General features: G+C 39.8%; 1 protein-coding gene across 1 annotated transcript in view; it reads right to left on the bottom strand.

Moving 5' to 3' along the window:
• igf1ra (insulin-like growth factor 1a receptor) overlaps positions 1 to 25425 on the bottom strand; it is a 76374-nt gene that overhangs the window by 25475 nt on the left and 25474 nt on the right. The window contains exons 3-4 of the mRNA XM_079465230.1: positions 2323 to 2626; positions 1345 to 1481 (exon numbers count right to left, since the gene is read on the bottom strand). Of these exons, the coding sequence (XP_079321356.1) occupies positions 1345 to 1481; positions 2323 to 2626 (441 nt within the window). The remainder of the gene's footprint in view (positions 1 to 1344; positions 1482 to 2322; positions 2627 to 25425) is intronic.

The raw sequence follows: 25425 nt of genomic DNA, 5'->3' as shown, positions 1-25425 counted from the left end.
ACCTGATAAATTTGCAAGTCTCGTGTGTAAGAGGTCGCTGGTTCAAAGCTCGTGTTGCGCATTTATACATTTCAATTTGCAAGTTTGTGCACAAATAGTGCAAGTATGTAAACAAACTAAATTTAATGTCATTTTAGTAATGAATTAAAATAAAGTGCGATGTATGTAGTGAAACTTAAAGTGGTTTACATGTAAATATATTCAAACAGAATCTGTTCCTCCAATATACTGTATTTCTGCTACTTTTGCTCTACTGCCTCATTTCATGTTGTGGGTACGCTGGGGGAAGTGTGGGCTGGGTGTGGTGGGTATGCTGGGTAAAGCGGCGCAAAGTGTGGGCTTAGCCCCGGTGGTGCTGCTTGCAGCTCTTGTTTTAGTTTTGAATTTACTGAAAGTTTATTACTATTTTTAATTAGATTTAATTTCACATTTTCAGTTTTTATTGTAATTTTACTTTGATTTTAAGCAGATGTGTTACATGCTTTGTAATTTTGTTGTTTGTCTAATTTTCAAATTGCAATATAAATTAGATTTATTTGGTATTTAGGCTTAGACATTACCAGTTTCTTCAATTTCAGTTAAACTTTTCTAATGTTTATGTTGTTCAAGTTTTTCAAATAGTATTTTGGCTATAATAATCTATAATAACTACAATAACCTTGATTAGTATCAGTGATCTTTCCAGTCATTCATGATTACTGAATAAGGGCGTCTGCAAACACCCTTAAATCTAAATGCAACTGAAAGCCATTGCAGACACCCAAGGACAGAGGTGATATGCTTGGTTGATTCGTTTCTGCACGAGCTGCAACTGTCTAACAGAGCAAAGCTAAATTTGAACAAAGAAATGAAGGTTTGATATGTTTTAAAGGAGTGATTCGTCGGAAATATCTTTTGTTAAATATCAGCGCATTTTTGAGAGGCAAACATGCACGGTATGTGGAAAATACAGCATTTTTAAACCTTAAATCGTGTATACACATTGCATTACATCTAAAGCAATAATAATATTCGTTTTAGCCATGTCAAATAACCACTTTAAGACTTGTTGCTCACTTGATAGAGCACTGGGTAAGCAGCAAAAAGGTCATATATTAATACTTGTATGTAAAGCTTACATAATAGTTTTCTTGAAAGGACTGTAAGCGGTTTTGAATTAAAGCGTCTGCCAAAATGCGTAAAAGTAAATTGCATGTTTATGACTTGAAAATCATAATTTTGATATTCCCTGATATTTCCAGGTGGGTGACTCAGGTCTGAATCTGTCTTCTCTGTCATTGTTCTTACAGGTACATCTGGGGATTCTGAGGGAGGATGGAGAGAGAGCGAGAGAGAGAAACTTACTGCCCCGCCGGATGTTGATGTGCAGGTTGCCTCTGATGACCATACAGCCCTGCAGGGACTGAGCAGCATCCACAGAGTCAATTGTTTTCGATTCGCAGACCTTATCACACATTCCGTCACATGCGCTGCAAAACATACTGAAGGTGGGGAGAGAGAGAGAGAGAGAGAGAGAGAGAGAGAGAGAGAGAGAGAGAGAGAGAGAGAGACAGACAGACAGAGAGAGAGAGAGAGACAGAATATCAAGTACAGACCACAGCAACACGTACTCCAAGTAGGCAAATGCAAGTGAACCTTGACTGGATTATTCTGTTTCACCAAAACATTAAGTATATTTAGACTTGTTTTTGACAAACACAAGGTCGCTGGTTTATGAGGTGTTTACGTTTAACATCGTCCTCGCTTGAACCCTGGGCTTTATGTGAAAGGAGAATCATTAAATCAGCACAGAATCAAAACCAGGTCTGGACAGTTTTAAGTTATAAATAGCCTATGCAACAGGCACGTGAAATGTGACACAGAAAACTAAATGAAGTGATAAGTCAACAACACTATTTCTGTTAAAGTTTCACCAAAAAAGAGCCAAAAACGAGTAAAGATTAGGGAACTTTAATTACAATCTCCTCTAACCAGATTATCTCTATCATGAGTTTTTCCCCATGAAACAGTGCCAGCAGGGCAACAAAGCTGATAAATAAATCTTAACCATCATAAAACTTCATAAATCAAACCAATAAGCCACGAGAGGCTGTGTGTTGTGTAATTTTACCACGGTAATCTTTCTAATAAATCAGCCATAAAGACGTATGACGTCTGATCTCATGAGCTATCTTTTTGGATCCATCCTGCGACAACTAACATATGACTCACTCACTGGACCGCAAGTCATCTCTTTCATCATCTCTAAACCAAGTGTTACTGTGTCATGTGTAAAATTTATCATCATAATTGTGTCTGGAGGAGATCCTATACCCAGCATACCTCAGAGTCTCATTTCGGGTGAATCCCGGTGGACAATCGGGCATACACTCTCCGTTGTGGATGACAAAGTACACCTCGTTGGGCAGGTGAACTTGAGCACACACCTCCATGGTGATGCAGCGCCAACCTTCGAACTTGTAGGTGCCCGGTGGGCAGTCCTCAACGCAATGGTCTTCGTGAGAGTAATGCTGGCAGGCAGCACACGCCATATCGTCGTTGGGTTCGGTGCAGCTGTCCAGACACTGGGGGTGACAGCACTCGCCCGAATCTGTGCATGCCCTCTTCTCACACTTCTCTGGACACACTGGAGGAGAAACACAAGAATATGATGTAGGTTAGTGCCATTGAAAAAGGAAGACTGAGTTTATTCATGATGCTTTCTGAGGTCCAGAATTCATGTTTGAATGTGCATCTGTGTATTATTTAAATTAATTTCTGTCTCTGTGTGTGTTCCGGAGTAAGAAGGGCGCCAGCTTTAGGATCAGTTAATTATAAAATAAAAGTGTCTGAGGATGGCTATGAATCAGAGCATGGAGAGGACGGAAGCGGGCAGGGCCTGGCGCTGCTGTGTGCCAGCCTGGTTGGTAAACTGCAGCTCTGGAATCACTACAGATAAATATTATTACAGTTAGAGCCTGTTAAGGGAATTTAGGAGGGACAGAAAGGGTTGAGAAAGGAGCAAAGCCAAAAAGTCTAGCAAGAAAACGGATTGATGTTTGAACTATAAGCTGTGGAAACATCTTGTCAAGCTGCGCCCAATGAGCAGCCACGGCCCTGTGGTGGGCCTTTGTCATGAGAAGCAGATATTTTCAACAAATAACAGTGTACTCCGCTTCACCACGAACTAAAGCATATATAGTAACAATGCACCAAGCCTGGTACAGAAAAACAAGGACCCTGATAGATTTCCAGATGATTTGTACAGGACAAACAATTTCTCAACTCAAATCCTTGTAATTGCATCGATTCTTTACTTCCTCAAATCATCCTTTCAAACAAAGCCTTTGAACTGTCTTTTTCATACAAACAAAAAGTTCAGTTTGGAGGCGTTCTGTAATCGGGCTTTGACAAACAATTCGGCTGCATTAAAGGAATGGATCCCGACATCATCATGTAACACGAAACGTTCCGTATGGCTTTTTCCAAGAGATTGGCTTCTGATAAAAGTGTGAGAAAGTACAACTTTTGTGCAGGAAAGGGAGCGTGTTTCAAATTAGGCTTTCAGCAACAAGCCATGTTGAACGTGCTCCGTGTGTGCTAAGGAGAGTCTAGGGATCCTTGTTGTCAAATGTGGGATCAATAAAAAATTCCAATGGAATCACTTGTCTTGAGCAATGGAAAACAGGCCCTGTGTATGAGCGTAAAAGAGAAAAATGGAGTCTGTGCTGTGTCACTACACAAATGACCACATAAAAAACTTTTAAGACTGACATATGACAAAAATCACACTTGAAGAAACATTTGATTTTCTTTATTTTTCACTCTAATATTTAACAAAAAGTACTTCATATTAAACTTCTATATATATCTAATAAAAAATTCCACTTGCTTCTTGCTCCTTTGTTATTGTTTTCTGTTCCACTTAAATTAACTTTAACTCTAGTCCAGGAATCATAAACTGTCAGGTCTTGGAAAAGCATACGTGCAGCCACTGTTGAAGAAACTGCTTGGGTGGGCTGTAGCCTGAGGTGGGACTAACTAGACAGCCAGCGTCATCGGCTCAACATGAAGAGGGAACTAAGCCTCATGGCACAGCACTCCTGGTCGCCCAGCAACAGACTCCTGGCTCTACGCCTGGCAGGGGCACAGCCAAGAAACATCTACATGGAAATTTTCCTCTTTTATTTACGAGCTCATATCATGCGGCATGACGTTACTGGGAAAATGAACACTGATCACGGCGCGTGTCGTGACCAAGTTAATGCGTGCTGCAATTCAGCCTGTTTGTGTGATGGAAAATATAAATCAGCCTTTCAATGGCTGGATCGGGTTCAGACAAGAGTAAAAAAGGGATGAAAAAACGCACATGATGCACCTAAAGGTATAACCCAAAACAAGGCGGGTAAACGCAGGGCCGCATGAAAGCTTGGCCACATGCCTAAGGCACCACCGTGCCTTCGTGCACAACCCGTCAAGAACAACAGAGCAAGAACACCACGTCTCTTTGCATCACAAGGTCGCTTTTACTCCCTGTTCATATTTTTATTAAAACAAAAGCTTCTCAGAGGCACGTCACCACTACTTTCATTGTGTATGTCTTAACCCTCACTTAGTTTCCTATCTGCTTAAAGCTACATTTTGCAGAGAGGATCCCTTAGACCCGGGACGTGATTTTACACAATCCTAGCTCTCTACGTGGAGCAAACATCAGCAGGGACGTAATTGGACTTTGAGAAGTTTATCCAGCTCCTCCTGCCAGTTAAAATGCTTTGCATTCTTCTGCACACATCATAAGCCACCCTGCTGAAATTACCAGAACATTCTTTAGTTTAACTCCTTAACTGAATATCAGATAATCTCCTAAAGCAGCAGATAATCAAAAGAATGTATCAATCTACACACAGAATACCCATAAAGCCACGCATATTAAAGGAATAGTTCACCATAAAATACAACTTCAGTCAGCATTTATTCATCTCAAGTTGTTTGAACCCGACTCCTTTTGTGGAACACAAAAGTCAATGTGGTTCAATATTGTTTGGTTATCAATGTACCTCAAAATATATTTTGTGTTCTGCAGAAGAACGAAAGCATACAGATTAATTAAATAAAATCAATTTTATTTTGGGTAAACTTTTCGTATAAATTGGTTTTAGACACATATTTTAACATACCAAACATATATAACAGAGCATTACATAGAGCTGTAAATGAGAACTGCATTTCCATAAATAGCTTCATGGCCCTTTTATGGTCTATTAATAGCAGCACTTTTCCAGCTTTTCCTCCAGCTCTAAAGGACATGCTCACGTCGCCATAAATACCTCTAACTAGTTCAGAATTGAATTAAGCTAAAGCTTTACAAAGCTAAACCTAAACACAAGGACCCATAGTCTCTTGTACTCGCTTATCCTTTCACATATACAGCTGTAGTGAGTGGGGGAGAGGAAACAGGAAGTTTTTCATTTCTTGGAATGCCACCAAAAGGGGGCACCCCAGGCAAGCACACTACAGCTCTCCATATCACATCCAAATATGCCTTCATTGGAAAATATTCCAGACACACATTTCTTTCAATGGAAAGAAGTACAATTTGGGCTGAAAAAAAATACAAAAACACCATTTGCATTCGGAACTGACCAAACTAACTGACAGCATTATGCATGTGGTCTTTAATTTATAGTCTGTGCGCCTATTTCCACACTGGGCTCTACAGTCAGCTATGCCAGGCACGGTGGGTTTCCACTACTTCCAAACGGAGGCTGAATTACCTAACAAGGAAGTTTACATAGTTCAACAGACAAGTTCAGTTCGTTTCTGGTTTCTAGTCATGTTGAGCGGAAAACTTTTGATGGCCACGTGCATGACGGACACAAACAGCCACATGCACAGGACCCTGTGGCGTGATGGTCCTGATGTGACTAACCCTGTCTGCTCCTTTGAGTAGTCATGAGGGAGACAACTGCTTACTGACCTCTCTGACCAGCTGTGCAGAGAACACACACACACACACACACTGCACTGAGCTGAACAGCACAGCCTGTCTGTAAAGCCGACTGGAGACATTGCACAGGAGTCACTGCTGTTGTCCAAACCTCCGCAATGAGATGAACAGTATACATTTGTCCAAAAATTGTTTTTCATACAAAAAGAGAAAACACAATATTTTCTGTACTGGCAGTTGCAATGTTAATATTCCTGTACACACCCAATGACACACTTGGATGCCACCCCGTCTTAAAGCTTAACTCGGCGGGTTATGTAAAGAATAACTAGGATGTTCAAAACAGGGAGTAGAATAATCATCTTGGGTTTTGCTCCAACCACAAAAACACATTTTTGGGATACTGGTCATGGCACCTAGATGGAAGCAACATATTTTGCCTTAAAAAATATTACTCAAGACACACTGCTTCATCCGTGCATACAGTGTTTGTTTTGTTTCAACGATTCAAGGCAGTATTTTGTCATTAATGCACGATGTGCTGTTTGGCTCGAGTGCCTCAGTAGTGTTGCGTGAAGCTAAAAACCACGACGCAACGTACTGCCTCGCATACTCTCGTGCGTCACGCTGCACGCGCATCAAACCGCATACCATTATGGAGGAGAAATAAAGTCAACCTCATTCTCATGGCGTATACGCGCGAGACTGCCGCTCATCTCCGCTATTTTGCTGCAGCAGTCTCCGCGCGCATACTGGCGCGGGCACGTACGTTCGAGATATGTTTGTAATCTTAGATATGGGATAACGTGACCCAGCGAGAGGCCCCGGTAGAGGCAGCATACCGAATGCCCTCCCTATGACGCAGAGCAAATCTACCGGGGGCGAGCACAATACGACACACGCAGACGTCAGTAGGATGTTCATATTGCGTACGTCGACACGGCTTTCGGTTTCTTTTGCAGGCTGCATGTGCAGATGTTGCGGATGACACTTCTAAGAGATGTGATGAAAAAAACTAAACCGCCTTTAAACAAGAGTAGAAAACGGAAGGATTGGTCAAATAAACATCTTACACGCCTATTAAAGTGATTTAGACACACGTCTCTCTCCGTTCTTATACGTTACAAATAAATACTTCAATTTTACATAGCAATTTGTGGTAATATATTGTGTTCACGGGGTTTTAATATACAGTCTGGTACAGCCACGCCAGACCTGGTTATAATGACACGAAGACGTGTTTTTGCACATTCATCTTTTACATTTATAAGCGCCTTTTATATATTTTTATATAATAATTACGAAATGCTTAAAACAAGAACACATTATATCAAAATGGTATTATGGATAAATGCACGCATCGTGCTTAAATGTATCCGCACAACACAACCTTCTGTACGGCATCTGTGGTTTGATAGTAAATCGTGAGGGTGCTGGGATACGCGGTGAACGAGTGAGCCAATTGGAGACCAGAGGGGGCGGGTCCTCAATGACTGGCATCCCATTGACTAAAGTAGAAAAATGGAAAAATGGTAACACCTGCTTGGTGTGGAGGCAGGAGGGCGGGGCTGTAACCATGGTAACTAGATATGCACTCTTTCCAGCCAGCGGCTAGACTGCGCGCGCGCGCGCTTGATGAAATGTTGTCCGAGACGAAATATTAAACAATTAGAAAGAGTAGGAGAGTGACCCAGTAATAAACTGACCCGTTTTAATATCATTAATTATTAAATTTGGTTATTAAATTATTAAGTAAGTAAGTAAATAACTATACAACAATTGGCCTATTAAAATGTTTTTTTCTGCAGGAACTTCTCTGATCTGTTCTTAATTAATTAAACCCATTGCGTCCGAATAAGAAAGATTTGTTGCTGCTCAGATGATTTAGTCTTAAATGATTAGTAGGAAGATCAGTAAGATGCCATTGTATAATATCGGTTATAAACAAAAAATATTTAACATAATTGAACAATTGAAAAATAATTACTCCACAGGCACGTTATAGATCAGCAATGCCCTGCGATCTGCACATATACGGCATCATGTACCCATGAGCGCTTATGTGTGTGTGTGCGTGCATGCATGTCCGCTCATCCACTCTCAGGTTACTACGGAGACGGTGCTCTGAGGAACAGCTTGTTAGTCTTATTCTTCACAGCCACAGACCTTAAGAGGACCTGCGGTAGGACCCCTGGCTCCATCAAGCCACATCCTTATCCGGACACACAATCTCACTTGGGAGCCCAGGGCAGATCACTCTAGACACCCTGAAAAACCACAACATTACATAAGGAGAGGTGGATGTTTTCCACACTCAAACCCGGATGCTTGATGATCTTGGCAGGTGTAAGTGGTCTGGACACCTGCTGTCTGCTACTTCGATTGATTCTCTGGTTTCTTCCTCATGTATTGAAAATGTTAGGGAGTTTGTCTTGCCACCATCACCTATGGCTTGTTCAGCAGGGGATTTGTAAGAAACTATTCTTTGACAATCTGCTTTGGAATAAGATACATTCTGAACCATGCACATACAACTGTTTAAGTCTGCCTGAGAATAAATGGGGACACGGAAGGACTATTTGATAAAATTAAATGCAGACGTTTAATGTCATGAGGACAGATCATTAATAGCCCTTGATGTTGGCTTATAAGATGTATATAGAACTTTTATTCAGCACACACCGTGCAGAAGTAAACATAGCCACCATTCATGACAAATCCAACTTTAAATCCAATAGATGCTAATTTGCATATTTTCAAGTGAAAAGTTGATTTTAAAATAAACTTTGGACTGAGTTTATTAATATTTGATATGTCCCACTTTTGGCTTTCAGGAGAGCATGCAGCCATGGCATGGACAAAACCCGATGGTCCATGTTTCTTCGCCTCGTGATCTAAATCATTTTAAATATTTTGAGCGTCAATGGAAGTAAGCACATTTAACCTTTAGTACAGTGTGTTTAAAAAAGTGTGATTAATGACCTTAAAATCCAAGGATCTAGAATCTCATGATTATAAAGCATTTCATTTTTGAATTGCACAGCCAGTTTGATGTTTTTGCTAAAGTAGAACTTCAGATTCAGCAGTATTCCAAAATATTGTAGAAAAAATATCATATTTGAACAGTGTACATAGTTTTATATAAACATGCACCCAGACTGCGTTCCATGCCCACATAGGCTCCCACAAACCAGGCAGTTCTCGAAAACCAGAGGGACACGGGCCACGGGCTGATTCATAAAGCGAGGGAGGCGGGAGGTTTTATATTGGTTTTCCACTGCTTTGGAGGTGTTTCCTCTCAGCACAAGAGTTTGCTAAAAATACTTCACTTCCCAGATCTGCTTCATTAAATGCGCTGTGTTTCCTGGCAGCCATGAGCTTGCTCGCTGCCCGGCTGATGGGGGGGTTATAGAAAACACCCCACTTCTGTCTGGGAACCACAGACTTGCTTCACAAATCAACACACTCTCACACAGAAACGCATACAGTTGCGTATAAAACTCCTCAGTCTATACGCAAAAATTACATGTCAACACATTTATGCAGGAATTCTATGCATGCTACAGGTGCTCACAAATCTGGAATAAGGAAGTTTTGTGATTTACTATATCAGCTATCAAGATACATGCAAACAAAGGTGCATTACACACATGCTATCGCTCTTTCATGTGCACAGTCTCAGCAAGTCTCGTCTCAGACTCAACCAGGAGTCTTGGGGTTCAGTGGATTGCTTCTGTGTCTGGCCCTGTTTCTGCGGACAGTCATTAGAAGCCTTGTAGAACAACTTCAAAACCACTGGCACACTCTTCATCCTGGCACAGTGAAAACACACCACCAACACCCCTTTTGTAGAACAACACCAGGAATCAAAGCAGAATGGTTATATTTTACATTTATTGGGAGACAGCAATCCACAAGAGCATTAATATTTAGGCTTAACTTAACTTGTAACAGAGATGATGGCGGAAGTCGTATACCGAGCTCTTGAACCTAGATAAACCGATGCAGCTTTACCCACTAAAACTGACAAGGTCATTTGTGACCTGCTAATCTGACAGATGGCAGACAGCAAATCTCCAAATTGTGTTTAAATGGATGTGGCTGTCACAATGTGCATGACACTTTCATTTACTTTCATTGAATTAGATGGAAAAATCTTATATCAAATCCAATCATATTTTTTGTTAAAATAAAATGAACCTAAAAGTCGTCATTTTTGACTTGCCAATTTGATAGGTTAAAACAATTAACATTAAACAACATCATAATATTGACATTATCTAATTAATAAATTTTCTATTTATTATAGTAAATAGAAACTCTTTTTATTAATGTTTTATTATTATTTAAAAAAAATGTAAGATTTAATTAACATATAATCTAAATTATGTACATTTACATTTTTGGTAGGAGGGATCCAAAAACTTGCTAAACACATACAAAACAATAGCTAATATAATATTTATTATACATTTACTTTCTTACACTGAACGTGACGTGACGTGGCGTGACACGAAAAAGACAATAGAACCCATTCAAATTTAAAATTTGGTCCACACTGATGCAACCAGACCAACTTATTAAGAACAAGGCATCTGTCGTGTCAAGTCACGCAGCTCGCGTCTGGTGTATGAAGGGTGTGAGGGTGACAAACAGGGACAAGAAAGCTACGGAGGTAATGAAGACATGCAATCTGAACTATCAGGAGACTGCTAGAGCCGCTGTAGTGTTAGAATCGACAGTGGTTAAACAATCATTTAAAACCATACAGTTTAGACTTTAATCTTACTATTTTTTGGGGAAATGTTAAATCTGCAAGATCAGTGATATAGCTAGGCTTGCTACCTACAAACAAGAACAGCTAGGGTCGATTACGTTAGCTAACAATTGACGTAACCTTCCAATGACGACAAAGCAGGTTAAAGCTGGCAGACTCCAAAGTTGAATAACCCTTACAAAATGTATGTAAATTTTTTCACTCCAGGCTTTTAAAGATTCTCCGGAGTAGTAAGTTGATAGGAGATAGTTGTAGATATTAGGATCCTGCAGGTCAGAAGAGCTTTCCGTTTCTTTATTGATACACGTTAAAAGCACACCGGGGGCATAATAATAATTGCATAATCTGTTATGTTTAATCTATAAAATTTAGCAAAACACAGGTCTATGTCTTCTGAATTAATGTGCGCGGGGAACTCTCATGCTGACACCATTCATTTCATATTGGCTCCCGGTTGTCCTTGCCTGCCAATATGGCGGTGAAAACAGAATAGGTCACGTGACTGCCGTAGCTCTATACCTTTAAAAGTTCATCAACATTTTTTCACTGACCATTTGTTCAGTTTCAGTATTAGTTGGTGGAAAAATGTCGTACATGCACAAGCATGTGCGAATATGAACATGAGAGAAAAACAAAGATCGACATTCATCAACTTCAAGAGAGACCAAAAGCCAGATGACTGTGCTATTTTTTCCAGTGAATCTTAAGCTGAGTTTGTCAAGGGCACAGCATTACGCACTCGATAACACAGCCAAACACCCTCTGCAGTATCTCTTCCTTTCTTTTGGGAAAAAAAACAGGGCTCAACGCTTCTCCTCGACACTGTCCTGCCTTGTCTAGTTTTGGGTCGTCGCACAGTGTTAGAGTCTGCTACTGGTCTGGCTATCATCTCCAAGTTGAAGCGAGAGACTGGTGTCTACTTATCATTCAGCATCTGGCACAACACACATATACAGACTCCTCTGCTCCCTTTCTCTATTTATTTTGGGAGAGAAGCAGAGAGCTCGCGTGTGGCCCTTTTTTGTTCTCTGAGAGGGGACGAGACCCACGGTACAATCACCCTCAGAGGCAGCAGCTGGTTTAAGTGAGCTGAGGAAGCTCGACCTCTCCTCTTTCTTTCATAGCTTTGTTTTTCCGAGCTTTCATGGGAAATGGACTGATGAGATTTTGTCTTTATTGATAAGTGGGACACAGAACCGACGGTTCAAATCCGAAGCCAAACGCCACGGGCGCAATTTCACATGAAAGCCGACGAACCAATCTTATTTTGTGCTAACAAATTGTTGTCCGTTAAGATAAATACATGCCATGATGCTGCAATATCACAAATAAAAACAATTCGGAAGCGGTTTTGCATGTATAAATGTAAACGGATATGTTGTGATAAGGAACATGGAAGGCCTATGATTATGTTTAGGAATTCCCATTATTCTAAATTGTGATTGAAATGACCATAACAAATGATTTTTTAATGAATAACTGCAATACAAATGATATATTTTAATCTAAGATAATATTTTGTGCATTATGGTAATGAGAGTTTACAGAAGCAAACAGGTGCTTAACTGTCACGCAAGAGATGTCACAATGCCAAAATATTATTGGTTCAAAGAATTAAGCAAAATGTAATTTCTTATGTGTCGAAATGGTTTATGGAAGAGTCACCCACACGCAACCCAGTGTAACAGCAGAGATGCTGTGAATGTAATACTCTGTTATTACCCCCTATTGTTACGAAGGACGACAAACTGCCCCACAAGGCTTACAGATTGGATTAAAAATATTCGATTACACTAAGCAGCTGTTTTAAAGTGGTAAAAAATGACTTGTAATAGATTGTCCTCATTAACTTCATGACTAAAGAAGGCAATACAGTTGCACACGTGCACTCGAGTGTGAAAAATAGTACCGTTTATGGTCCGGGGGATTTATACCGTGACGAATCCTCTCACTGCATCTGCTAAGTAAATAAACTTTATTGCTACAATTAAAGACACAAAATTATTATTAATCCTGCCAATTAATAACATACTTGTTTGAAACATTATACTACAAACAAGGGTGTGATCGTTTGCTGTGAGCTTAAAGTGCGAGGCGGAGGGTGGACTGGCAGGGGCTGGAACAGTAGTAGTTTTTGTAGTACTATATTGTAGTACTTATTTAATTGGTTTTGTGTGTAATAAACGCATAATGTGCCTACGGAGCAGTGTAAGTGAGCAAAACACAGTATATTGTCCACTTTGTTAGTGTGACATTACTCTATGGCAGTTCTGGTAGGGTTCCATTATGTGACTTTGATATCTTTGTTTTATATTTTGGTAAAGCCAATTCATGAATGAATGTTAAAGAAAATCTTGGCACACCTTTTTTATAGTGAGGACCTTATACATAACTAGGTAAGAACTTAAACAGAATCCACATGATGCAGCAGACCTGTGTGTGTAACATAAGAGTTCATATGGATTCTTTACATTGTTGTTTCGTGTCATAGCTTTCTTTACATTCTTTTAATTTTCAGTATGTATATTTTATACTATTGTACATTAATATTATGATAAATATATCATATAATATATTGTTTTGTTTCAGGACAATAATGGTGAAGTAAATAAACCTTGCAGAGCACACAGTAATCACCAGAAGGGGATCTTCAGATACTCCAGATCTCCATATTCAGGTCAAAAGCAATCGTCACAAAGACCTGACTGAAATGCCACGTGTAACCACACCCCCACAAATCTCCATCAGTTTGTGGTATGATTTGACTAATACCACTTAAATGTATATGCATGTAAGGTGGGTGTACCTGTCAGTACAATGGCTTTGGAACCCGATGTTCCACATATGGTAATAGGCGTTACGATTCCGTCACACGCTTGCAGTATTTGATCAATCCCTACTCACTGGTTAACTGGCCAATCATAGCAAACCTCACTTTTCAGAGCGATGAGCTTTGTAAAAAATCAGCGTGTTTCAGAGAGTCGGGGCAAAGAGGTGATACAACCGTGCACAGTATGTGGGAAATACATCGTTTTTAACCTTAAATCGTGTATACACATGGTTTTACATCTAAAGCAAATAATAATATTTGGTTTAGCCATGGCATTTGACCCCTTTAAGAACAGAAAACTATTAATCTAAATGAGTTAACATTTTATCATGAGGGTAAACTAGACTTTTTTGGTAGTTAGTAAAAACAACTTAAAATTTTGAGTCACACCAACCGAAAAAACTAAATAACTTGCTAGGGATAGAATTAGGGTTACTCAAAAATGTAAGCAATGCCTACTAAAGAATTTTAGGTAACGCTGCTTAAAATTTCATGTAGAACTGGCTTAAAAAGTGGTCGCAAAAAATATGCACTAGAAAGTAACTTCAGCAAAAGATTTGTTGCAGTGAGCATACTACACTACATAGAGTAAGCAGCGAGTAGCAAGTTAGTATTCCATTCCGAACATAGCCACAGTGTATGTGTGTGTGGACTGTGATGGGGATAAAAGAGGACAGCTGACAGCCCATAAATGCTCTCTGGTGCACCCTGCTCATTGGCTGATGGTGACATCATTATTCTCCTCTTTCACCTCCTCTTTTTAGAGTTTGTTTGCCCCTCTCACTCAATATCTCTCTCGTTCTCATTTCAGAGTCTGTTTTACAGAAGCCGCACCAATCCAGGTGCCAGAAAGAGCAGAAGGAGACTAACTAAATAAGCAGTGCCGAAATGATAAAGATATCCAGTAGATTACTTTTTTGTGAAATTTGTAGATGGTTTTCAAGTGCATTTATACGCCTCTAGCCACAGTGTGACAGAGAGGGAGAATCATTGGCTGATTTGGTCACTGGCAGCATTGATCTCTAGAGCAGACAGGTGGCCCTCGTCTGGCAACGCAGGCATCGTGATGGATAGATGGAGGGAGGGCAGGCGGGTGTTTGACGGAGTGAGTCACCCAGTCTGGTGGCTCTAAGCCTTGTCTGGCCCCTGACCCCATAACAGATTAGCCCTTAGTCAGATTAGGAAGAAGCATTTGCGAGAGCTCTGCGCAGGGAAGAGGTGAAATGCGCTCGGAGCACGACAGGAGGATTAAAGTGAAGCATGCAGCTAGTGGGAGGCAGGGCTTGTGTGCAGATATGCAGAAAGGCAGATGGTAGGGCTGGGCAAATATTTTTGAAAATCGATTAATAGGTCGATTCAATATAGATTCTCAAAAGCTGTAATGCGGGTGAGATTTTGTTTATTATACTGTATCTTAAATGTAAAATAGCCCGTTCTGTTTCAATATACCCAAGTGTGTTAAAAAGTTTAAAAAACAGGTTAGTGGCTCGTCATTAAATGTTTTAATTCATCGTTGCAATGTGATATTTAGAAAAATCTATAGGATTTGTATTAAATCTATAATCATCTATAAGATTCGAAATCAAGAGCTTGTGAATCGGAATCAAATCGAAAACATCAGAATCGATACCCAGCCCTAGCAGATGGACAGATGGTCTCAACCTGGTCCTTCAGAGGATTTTTAATAAAACCTTAAAATCTTTTAAAAAGAGCACTTGAATTATACTTAATTTGTGATTTTTTGTTATTTAGCAGGCTAACGTACCCATTCATATTAATAATATGTAAAAAAATATATATTTAACAATTAAAAAAATTGCCTTTCCTGCTCTGTGGAAGAAAGGAAGTAATGTGTGTTTGGAACAACAGGCGGTCAACTAAATGACAGACATTTTATTCAAGGTTGAGCTATACCTTTAAGGCAAGGGACTCCTAAGGAGTAGGCAGGCAAGTAAGAAGCAACGTAACACAAAGACTGACAGAGAGAGAGATGGCGAGAGAGCTTAGAAAAAGAAAAGAGGGAACAACAGACAGCCACAGGAAGCATTAAGCCCCCACCACGTCGCAAACACAGGACTTCCAGAAATGATTGAAACAGAATAGCCTCCGCTTCCACCCCCCAACAAACAAAAGTCCCCATTGTGCAATGTTGTGCCACGAACACAGCTAGGAGAAACATAGGACTGCAGAAAAAGCACGGAGTGACCCCATCACACACACACACACACACACACACACCACCCCAGGCCCCCTTTCGCTTCTCAACAGTGACACTGACAAGGCAAGACAGCACCACAGAGCTCCAGTCCACTGCAGGGACTCCAAACTGAAAAATATGCCCTTTGTCTCCCTGTAGACTGAGACCTCACACACAGCTTGGCAGGGTGGACGCAGTACCAGAGTCGGCCAGATGGGGGACGGAAGCAACTCCAGCATTTAAATCACAGAAGTGGAGAGATGCTTGCTTCTGTACTATATTGTGCCTCAAAAAAAGAGTACGGAGGTCTATTTATATCTATGCCCAGGCTAGAAAACATATTAAACTGAGATTTGTATAAGGATGCCAAATCAATGTTCAAACTCTTACAAATAAAGGTGCTAAAAAGGGTTCTTCACAGCGATACCATGGAAGAATCAGGTTCCCAAAGTACCATTCAGTCAGTAGTACATGAAAGAACCATTTCTCAACTTTTTATAGATATTTTTCCTCTAAACAACCAAAGTTTCTGTTGATGTTAAAGGTTCTTTATGGAACCATACAGGCAAAAATTGTTCTACTTTGATATTACTATACATTGTTAAAGGTAAGGTACACTATGTGATTTCTTATGATATTGCATTAGACAATACGACAGGTACCACATGACCAATATTCGGTTGGTTGTGTGACTAACATTAAGAAAACACATCAATGTGAAAGTGAAACTGAGATAACGGGAGTCATAACCTCCTGAAAAATGACTTGGCGCACCTTTAAAGGGACAGTTCACGCAAAAATCAAATAAAAATGTCTTTGTTCTGATGAACACAGAGAAAGAATTTGGAAAAATGCATTTAACCTAACAGTTCTTGGACACCATACCTACCATGGTAGGAACCAACGTGTAACGTAAGATTATTTGAGTTATATTTGAGCAGATCTTCCCCAGTAAAATAAAATCAGAGCATGTGTGAGTGTTTATATGACTTACTGTTTATCTGCACTCACTATAAAGGCAAACCAGCAGCCTCCACTGGGAATCCACTGAAACACAGCTCGCTGCCTGGAGCCATGCCATCCACACATTCATTCATGCTTTACAATCAATGGCTTAACTGGATGGCACACATACACAAAAGCACATCTCCCTTACAAAGGCTCAGCAAAATATAGTTATTTGGATAAGGATCTTTGTGTATTCTATTAAAATGCACAGAGAGGGGCAAGGCTTGATCATGCTTCATATATGTTTGCATTAGACCTCTTGTATCCCACCAGGGCAAATAGTGATAACTTAGATTTTCTGATGAGTGTACTTTACACACATTCAAAGCCTGTCTCCACTGAAAAAGGGGGAATGACAGCACAGGAGAAGGCACATGTCAATCCTTTCAATTCCTTTTAGGGAATCTGTTCAGCGAATATGTCCATGGTTTGGTTTGTCAGCAGTGGGACGGTTGACTTTTACAGCACATTACTTGTCAAATTGAAGCAATAGAGAAAATACATTAAAGAACTTTTAAAAAACACTTTGAGCTAGACCTAAAATACCATTGATAACAGATCTATAAGAACAACTTCTTTTTATCAACACCGATTCTGACGGCAAACAAACGAAACCACAGTTTATGAAATTCATTACAGTCTACACATTGGCATCAAGCCATGTGTAAAAAAATAAAACCATTTGCAGTCAAACCATATAAAAAACCTTCCCCCATGCCAACAAACAGCAACAACAAAGGTTGATAACAAAAAGATCAAACCTCACGCGACGCATGTAAGGTAGAGTCAGCCATGCTTTTATGTATTATGACTGTTTGTTTTCAATCAGCGGTACTACACTGAGCCATTTGTTATTTGTCCATAAGAGAAAGAGAAACAGGTGGTGAAAGAGAAATTCAACAACAGGATCAGTGATGTCAGTTCCATCCATCTCCCATAAGCTGGAGCTGCTAACCACAGTCTGTTAACAGGGCGTCGGTACAGAGAGAGGAAGTGTGCGTAAGGTCCTACATCAATGAACCATCAATCAAAGACGCTCATACTGTAAAATTTGCCTTTACTTTTGACAAAATGAAGCCAGATCAGATATAAACCAAGATGAGACTAGTTCAGATCTTGACATGCCTTATTAACAATTTCACTATTCATTTTTATTAAAAGTGTTACAACCAATAAATTCATCAGCCACTTATCATTACTTTTATTACGTTTACATTTGTATTCAAATATTTTCATCAAGCAGAACAGAAAAGGACAATGTATTTTCACATTATAAGAAAAAGTGAGCTATTCCAAAAGGCAATTCTGTCACACTTGAATTCTTAGCCTTAAATTCTGTGAATTAAAGCAAATACAGCTATAACCCAAAGCAAATGTCCATTGTGTTTTTGCGAGTCTGGCAGCTGCAAAACACAACCCAGACCAACAGCTTATAAGCAAATTCCAAAGCGGGCCATTTCGCCTGTGGGCTGACATTCTTTGAGCTGGGTGTGTGGATCATCAGCCCCACCTGAAACACTTTATGACCACAGCTCCTGCTAAACATGAACCAAAGTCACCTGTCTGCAAGCTCTCACAGCTCAGGAATGACACATTTATTAGCCCACACCACCATCCTGTTTTCTTCATTTCAAGCATAAACTAGTACAAGTCTGTATAAACAACCGAGGAAAGAGTCCTTTAGACTTTAGATTGATGGATCTTACATAAACGTAGCCAGCCGTAAAAATACTTAAATACACGCTATAAAAAGGGAAAACTAACAACCGTAGAGTGAAACTAAATTAAACAAATGGCATAATAAAAACATGCAATTATCCATCACAATATATCTCACTCCTTTTTGGGTTGGATTCAACATTACATGTGGCCCTGGGCTCCTCAACCTCACCACATACTTTCTGAAAAAAATGAAGACAAAATGTGCGACAAACATGGACTGAATACAAGTGTAACAGCACAAGCATCTCTCAACAGGCTTGCGTTGGCTCCAGATCCAGAGAATAGGTTTTCTAGCAGCAAATTTGGCTCTTAAGACAAAGCCTGAATTGTGATGATACACTGCCAATAAATCTGGCCATTCATCCCATGAGCACAGAGAGAAGACAACAGAGAAAATTGACTGCAACGCTTAATCAAAGCCAGAAACAGAATAAAAATCAAGTAGTGGAGAATGCATTTAGATGCTGGATGGGTGAGCGTATGAGTAAATCTAATGGGTAAATGGTCGTGATGGTTAGGGAGAAAGACCTGCTCAGGTTTAATCATGAATTCAAATGAATGCTATGAATTCTCTTAAATAAATATAAAAAGTCCCACCTGACATTTAGCCGTTGAGCTGAATGGTTTTGTGAATGAAAGGCTGCACCGATGTATATATTTCGCTGTCATTCTCTCTCGGACCCATCTCCAGTGGCTGGTATACGGATTTTTAAACCAAAGGTCACATTCAGCTTTCACAGCCAATGGGAGAAAAGCGGGAGTGGTTTTGTTTTTCCATTTTTCGATCTGCTTTTATAGGCTTTTCACAGTCTCTCTTTCTGTGAGCAATTACACACATGCTCTGACAAACAGAAAAGTTGTTTTCAACACTGACAACCTCAATGCTTTCTTTCACTCTCTCTCTACTGTCCAGTAAGCAATAGAAATGGTCTTGGTGCCTGTGCAAGAAATCTACAAACTAACTATAGAAATCGTCAGGTTTTCTGCAGTCTTAAGAGTTGCATGATGACACAGCTGACTTTGTTACCACATAAACTGCCCACAAACAAACATAACAAACTAACTCGCTTCTGGATTTTGCGTACAAAAATACGTCATCTCTGCGATACTCTATTGGAAATGGGGGGCCATGTCATGTATCTCTCATCACAACGCTCAAAATCTGGTGTTTAGATGTTAGCAACAATTACAAATTTACAGGTTTTTAAAGGGTCTGGAAAAGAGCCTTTTTGATGGACCGCGAACCAACTTTTTCTTGTGTTACGTGTGCATCAGTCCAAAAACAAATGAGATCTGGGATAAACCATCTACCCTCCCAGCATGCTCTTAGAGTATTAAAAACTCTTGGAATGCCAAACTGGTTTGATACTTTATTAGTTCCATAAGGGGAGATTTTTGCAGAATTCCTTTGCTTCTTTGGAAAAAAGCCCACTGCGACAAAACCAAGCAAACACACACACACGGTAGAAAACAATAAAAACTAGCCCAACAGAGCTTCATTCCAGGCTGACTGTGTGGCTTATGAAATTATCAATCAAAGCGGTGAGAGCGGACAGCAAATACACAGCGACAGAACACTGGTGCAAATCCTCAGGCACATGTTTGTGCATGTGTGTGAGGTGAACGAGTACACACTGGGGCTGCAGCATCTCTAAGTCTCCACAAATTAAAACTTGCTCAAGCAAGAGGGGTCTGCTTGGTTTGATGTGACGTGGCTTGGCTAAACGGACCCTCCCCCCACCCCTAAACCACACCCACCCCTTCAGCACTTGTGCAGTGAGAGAAGGGGCGGGGCTAAGGAAGGGATACGCACGTGTGCCCTACAAAGGGGGCATGTGTTTAGGGACAGGGCTTCCCTTGAGATGGCCAAAACAATAAGAACAGCATTGCTTGCCCCCTGCGTTGCACCACCCAAAGCCGCCTCTCTGAAAACATTTGTGTGGCATACATTATGGTCCAAAGAGAGGCTCTTTGTAAGCGTTCCCTTTGTGGAGCGATTGCATGTATACGTCCAGGACACATTTAGTCCTAAAAGTTCCTTTCACTAATCAAGACGCGGAACGTGGACCAACCGAACTAACATGACACACAGCACGCATAGTTCTCAATGTCATCTATCATCGCCCACTCCAAACCTTTAACAACTGAATGAGCTTCACTCAACATTTATAAAGAACCAGCAGCACTATATAATTGCCTATATGGCTGTTAGACACTGAAGGAATGCTGAAAGGATATTAGTGTGGTATAGGGGTAACACTGGCCCAATGTGAGGGAGGAGCCGGGAGGGTTAGTCTCTATTTATACACGCTCCTCCTTCGTCCGTCCAAACAGCATCTATTGAATCCAGATGTGAAGGGCCCGACAGAACGAGCGCTGTGCTCTCGGTCTCTCCATCTTGAGTTCCTCTGGTTATCTTTCACACGTTGGAACGCTCGCACAGAAGATCTGTGCAAACACATCACACACGCAGTGTGCAAGGAAACAATTAGGAGGCGAGCTAGCTTGATTTTTGTTATAAGCTTTGGCTGTCGGGCTGCTGACGGTTCTGTCAATTCTGTTAAAATACCAATTTGTTAATTTATTAGTTTGGATGAATTTTAGTGAAAATTTGACCAATAACTACAACGCTGATTCTCAAATTATATACCATATACTATTATTGATACATTTTCTTTCCATAAAATACTGATGTAAGTACGAGCTTTCAGATTAAATGACATATTAATAGTGCCAGTCTATTTCCTGAAATTGATGTATTGATTGATGTCTTTGTCATGAATTCAATTCGAAGATTCAATCATCTTTCTATGTAGATACATCAATAAATGTAATCCCTATTAATATTCTATGCAATCAAAAACATTGATTTAAATTTTACAGATTAGTATGACTAATAGTATATATGCTAATATTTGATGCCTATTGCTAAGAATAGAATGGATTTTAACAAGCTTCCAAGGATGACTTAAAATGAACAAAAATAAGATAAAACAACCATAAGAAATGAGGGAAAAGTCGATATTTGCGATGAATATTCATTTTATGCTGAAATTGAGTGGAGGTACTTTGAATATTTTTGTGAACAGGTAAGGGGGGGTACAAAATGTAGAGATTGATTATGACCGTTTCATCGGACGCATGCGCCTGGCCACAAGTTAACTTCCAGTCTGTGTTTGGCTATATAATAATTGTTTTACATTGATTTTATTTCAATATTTTATTGTATATTGACTGCATGCAATTAAAACTACTCTACTAAATATTAAAACTAGAAAAAAAATCTGTTTTAAAATCATTTACACAAAGTAGAGCCAGTCACGACACAAAACATGTCCATATACAGTAGGGGATGGATCTCTGTTAAATGTATGCTCAATGTCAGCACTAGGTCTGGAAAGGGTGTGTGAATTGAAGAGCACAACTGTACATCTGTATTCTTGTGGCCTTCTACAAGACCTGATTCTCTCTCTCCGGACTCCACCAAACCAAAGGTTAGGGATAGAAATGAGTTTGTGGTGCTGGCTTAAAGGAAAACTCCAATTTTTGGCACTGCGCCTGCTGCGGTCATGTTACGGCAAAAAACCTCCATGATTATTATGCCGGAATGGGAGTATAGTTCCTAATCATATCAGCCTAGAACATCGGCTGAATTCCAAAATGGTCAAACTCAACTTATTAACTCTGGGGGAGTTGGAGAATGAGCCTATTTCCAAAAAAAGTGGAGTGTTCCTTTAAATATGCTCTGACCCTCAGCAGATGAATAGCCGCTTGACCCTATGGATCTAAAGACTATCGATCTGTTGGTAGGTTATGATGACACATTAACCCGCTCACTCTGAGGTGGCCGGTAAAACTGAGAGAAGCCAGAAGTATCTCAACCGCAGTGCTCCTCAAGAGTGTTCAGCACATAGCACGATGTAGGTCAGCGATGCCCTTGTATGGGGTTTGTATGGGCACAGAGTTTGTAATGACATGTGAACAGTGTGACATTTTAAAAATAAGATCTACAGATTTAAAACTCAGAGTCCGCTCCTCTTCAACTTATGAACCTGTGTAATTACAGCTCGGTTCTCATTTGGAAAAATAATGAAATATATAATAAGATCACCCAATATTGATTAAAAAAGTAATGACGTGTGTAAAAACTAAACATCAGATTCACACAAAGACACCCACACATTAACTAACAATGGCATTACAATCAAAGTGTAGTTAAGATTTCTAAGTACATCTCCATCAAAACCACACCCTCAACCTCACCATTAAGTCACGGCAGGATCAAAACAGAAGCATATTGATCCCTGATTGACCAATCAGCAGGCAACCAGGCCCAGAGTGGAGTTAATGGGCTCAGAGTGTACTTCAGACCAGCTACTGCTCCATTAACCTTATTTGACCAGCTGTCCAACTGTCTAATAGCTACTTGAGATCTCAACCAACCAAAAGTGTGTGTTTTGTTTAGGGGGTTGTTTAGAAGCCAAAAGTCTCAGACACCAATCTCTCCATCTGCTTAATCCGTTGCTGTATATCCTTCATCTCTATGTCCACAAGTAATATCAGTGTGATCTTTTTTAGGTAAACCAGTTAGAACACAAATATGTGGCCAATTTGTAGACGGTTTCTTACGCACCTGGCCCAACATTAAATTCTGGGTGTTTGCTTATCATAAAACAATTTATTTTATTTAAAATAATATTCATTTATATGAATATTTTATAGTATATTATTTTTTATTAAATTAAATTAAATCTACACAGGAGTTCTTTGAGGAGGTCTACCGGAAGTTGAGTTTAGGCCGCATAACGTTTGTGTTTGTTGTTGCTGCTAAAACCATCTATAAGACTCCCAGCCAGCAACAAACAAGGAATAGAATCATATTTTTTTTCCATGACCCTTCACATAGTAAACGTTTTTAGTTGCCTTAAAGGGATAGTTCACCAAAAAATGAAAATTCTTCTGCAGAAGAAAGTCAAAAAACATTCGAAATGACAACAGGGTGAGTAAATGATGACCGAATTTTTATTTTTGGGTGAACCAGCCCTTTAAGTTAAGTACAACCAAACTAGATTTACAAGTCGTTATAACTTAACATTTTTAATTTTGTCAAAGATCTTCAACTTATCAAAATACTTTTATCGTACCTAAAAACTTAAAGCAGCATAAAATCTTTTACAGTACAGCTTTTATCCGTTAGTATAATTTCCATGCCTGGAAATGAATCTTAACACAACTTGGTTTTCCATGTTTTCACTGACCGTGGGAACTCTGATAGAGGACTTTTTATGGATCCTGCAGGTAATTTACAGGCATGTGTGCTCAGTTTCCCCAGCACTGGCCTTAAAACTCTCAGTTCCTTTAGGAAACCTTGATCTTTTGTTCCACCTGCTGTTTTCCAACATTTTAACTCACAGCCCCTACAACTGCAACAGTGGCCACTTAAGACCCTTTCTAAGAGCCAAAGAGAAATAGAGAACATCTGTATGCAGAAACTAAGCTACAGGGGTGGAAGATGTCCCTGTCGCTGGCTTCCTACTTGAACTGGCTGGTCATAAGTCTAGTCGTCTCACACGCCTCTCTGGCTTCTCAAGTTGCTGCAGCTGTTAGCATAAGTTGTTTGGAGGAGTTGACCTTCCTCTCTTTCATCATAAAAGGGGTTTTCTGTCACATAGCGTATAAAAGGACAATAACAGCAACAATATATTAATACCAAAAAAACATTAATCAATCCTTGTCATCAATACACCCCATTACGTACCACTGAAAACTATTACATACCATATAAGTGGTGCCAGGATTCTTACCGTGTACACCCACACAAGCAGTCAACAGAAGGATGTTTTCTGTTAGCACTGAGATACAGGCCTCAAATTAAGTCTGTGGAAGCATGAGGGCGCAAACAAAAAACCTGATAATGTGTTGCATTCTAAGCACTACCATAAAGGGCGCTATAACCGGGATTAACATAGTCTACAGCCAAGTTGTTCTTCAGTCGATCAACCTGTACAGTATGTTTGTGTCCATACACCCCGTGGCATCCAAAACAAGAGACATATGGTCAGACTGGATTATCAAATCCGCAGGTGCCTTATGTGAAAACAATAAAGGTCACATGTTTAAAAATTATCACCAATACTCCATAAACCTCTATTGAAGACGATGAAGCTTTTTCCTTCAGCATTATGTGAATTTGATAAGCAATTCACATAATGCAGCAATCCTAGGTGCAATTTGAAAGAGAGCTCAACACCCTTAAAGAGCATAAAATGGACGGAATGAGAAAAATGACCAGATTTGTGTAAAGCCCTGGGGACAATTCTCACCCACTAGAGTAACGTGATGGCGATACTCTGAAAAGGGATTCATTCAATTGAATTTGTAACCTTTTGTTCAGCATTTTTCACCACCCGTAATGCAGGTGGCTGGACATCACAGCACCTTCTTAGTCATCCTAACAGTGCCCTGAAGTGACCTTAAGTGGACATCATCCCAGCATTCACTGCGGACTGATGGAGCATCTGGCCAGGTTTACAGAAACCGTTTACATAAAAATATGAATTTTGTCATTTACACTGCACCCTCTGACGTAATTTCCAACCAATTCCTTTAAAGGTAACTCAATGTTACTTGCATTTGCTGTTTCAAAGTTTACCCATCACCCATAATATTAATGCTAATGGTTTATTAAAATGAGCAGTAATGTATATTATTATGCTTTTGTGCTTTCCCCTTTAGCTGTGAATTCAGTTGAATAGGAACAAAGTGTTATTCTCTGCATGATGACAATGTAGCCTTGCGGCAGAGAGGAGCAGAGGAAAAGACTAGATTAGTGTGTGAAGAGAAAGAAAAGGTTGATTGAGGAGAGATGAAAACAGAAATAAAGTGCTGACCAATGCCATGTTCTCTTTACTTGTGAAAAGTATGTACCCCCCTGTATCATGAAAAACAAAACAATATGACAATAA

Source organism: Barbatula barbatula (assembly GCF_947034865.1).
Source record: "Barbatula barbatula genome assembly, chromosome: 10".
Lineage (NCBI taxonomy): Eukaryota > Metazoa > Chordata > Actinopteri > Cypriniformes > Nemacheilidae > Barbatula > Barbatula barbatula.
The sequence above is the reverse complement of the archived record's forward strand: the minus strand, read 5'-3'. Positions and strand labels throughout refer to the sequence as shown.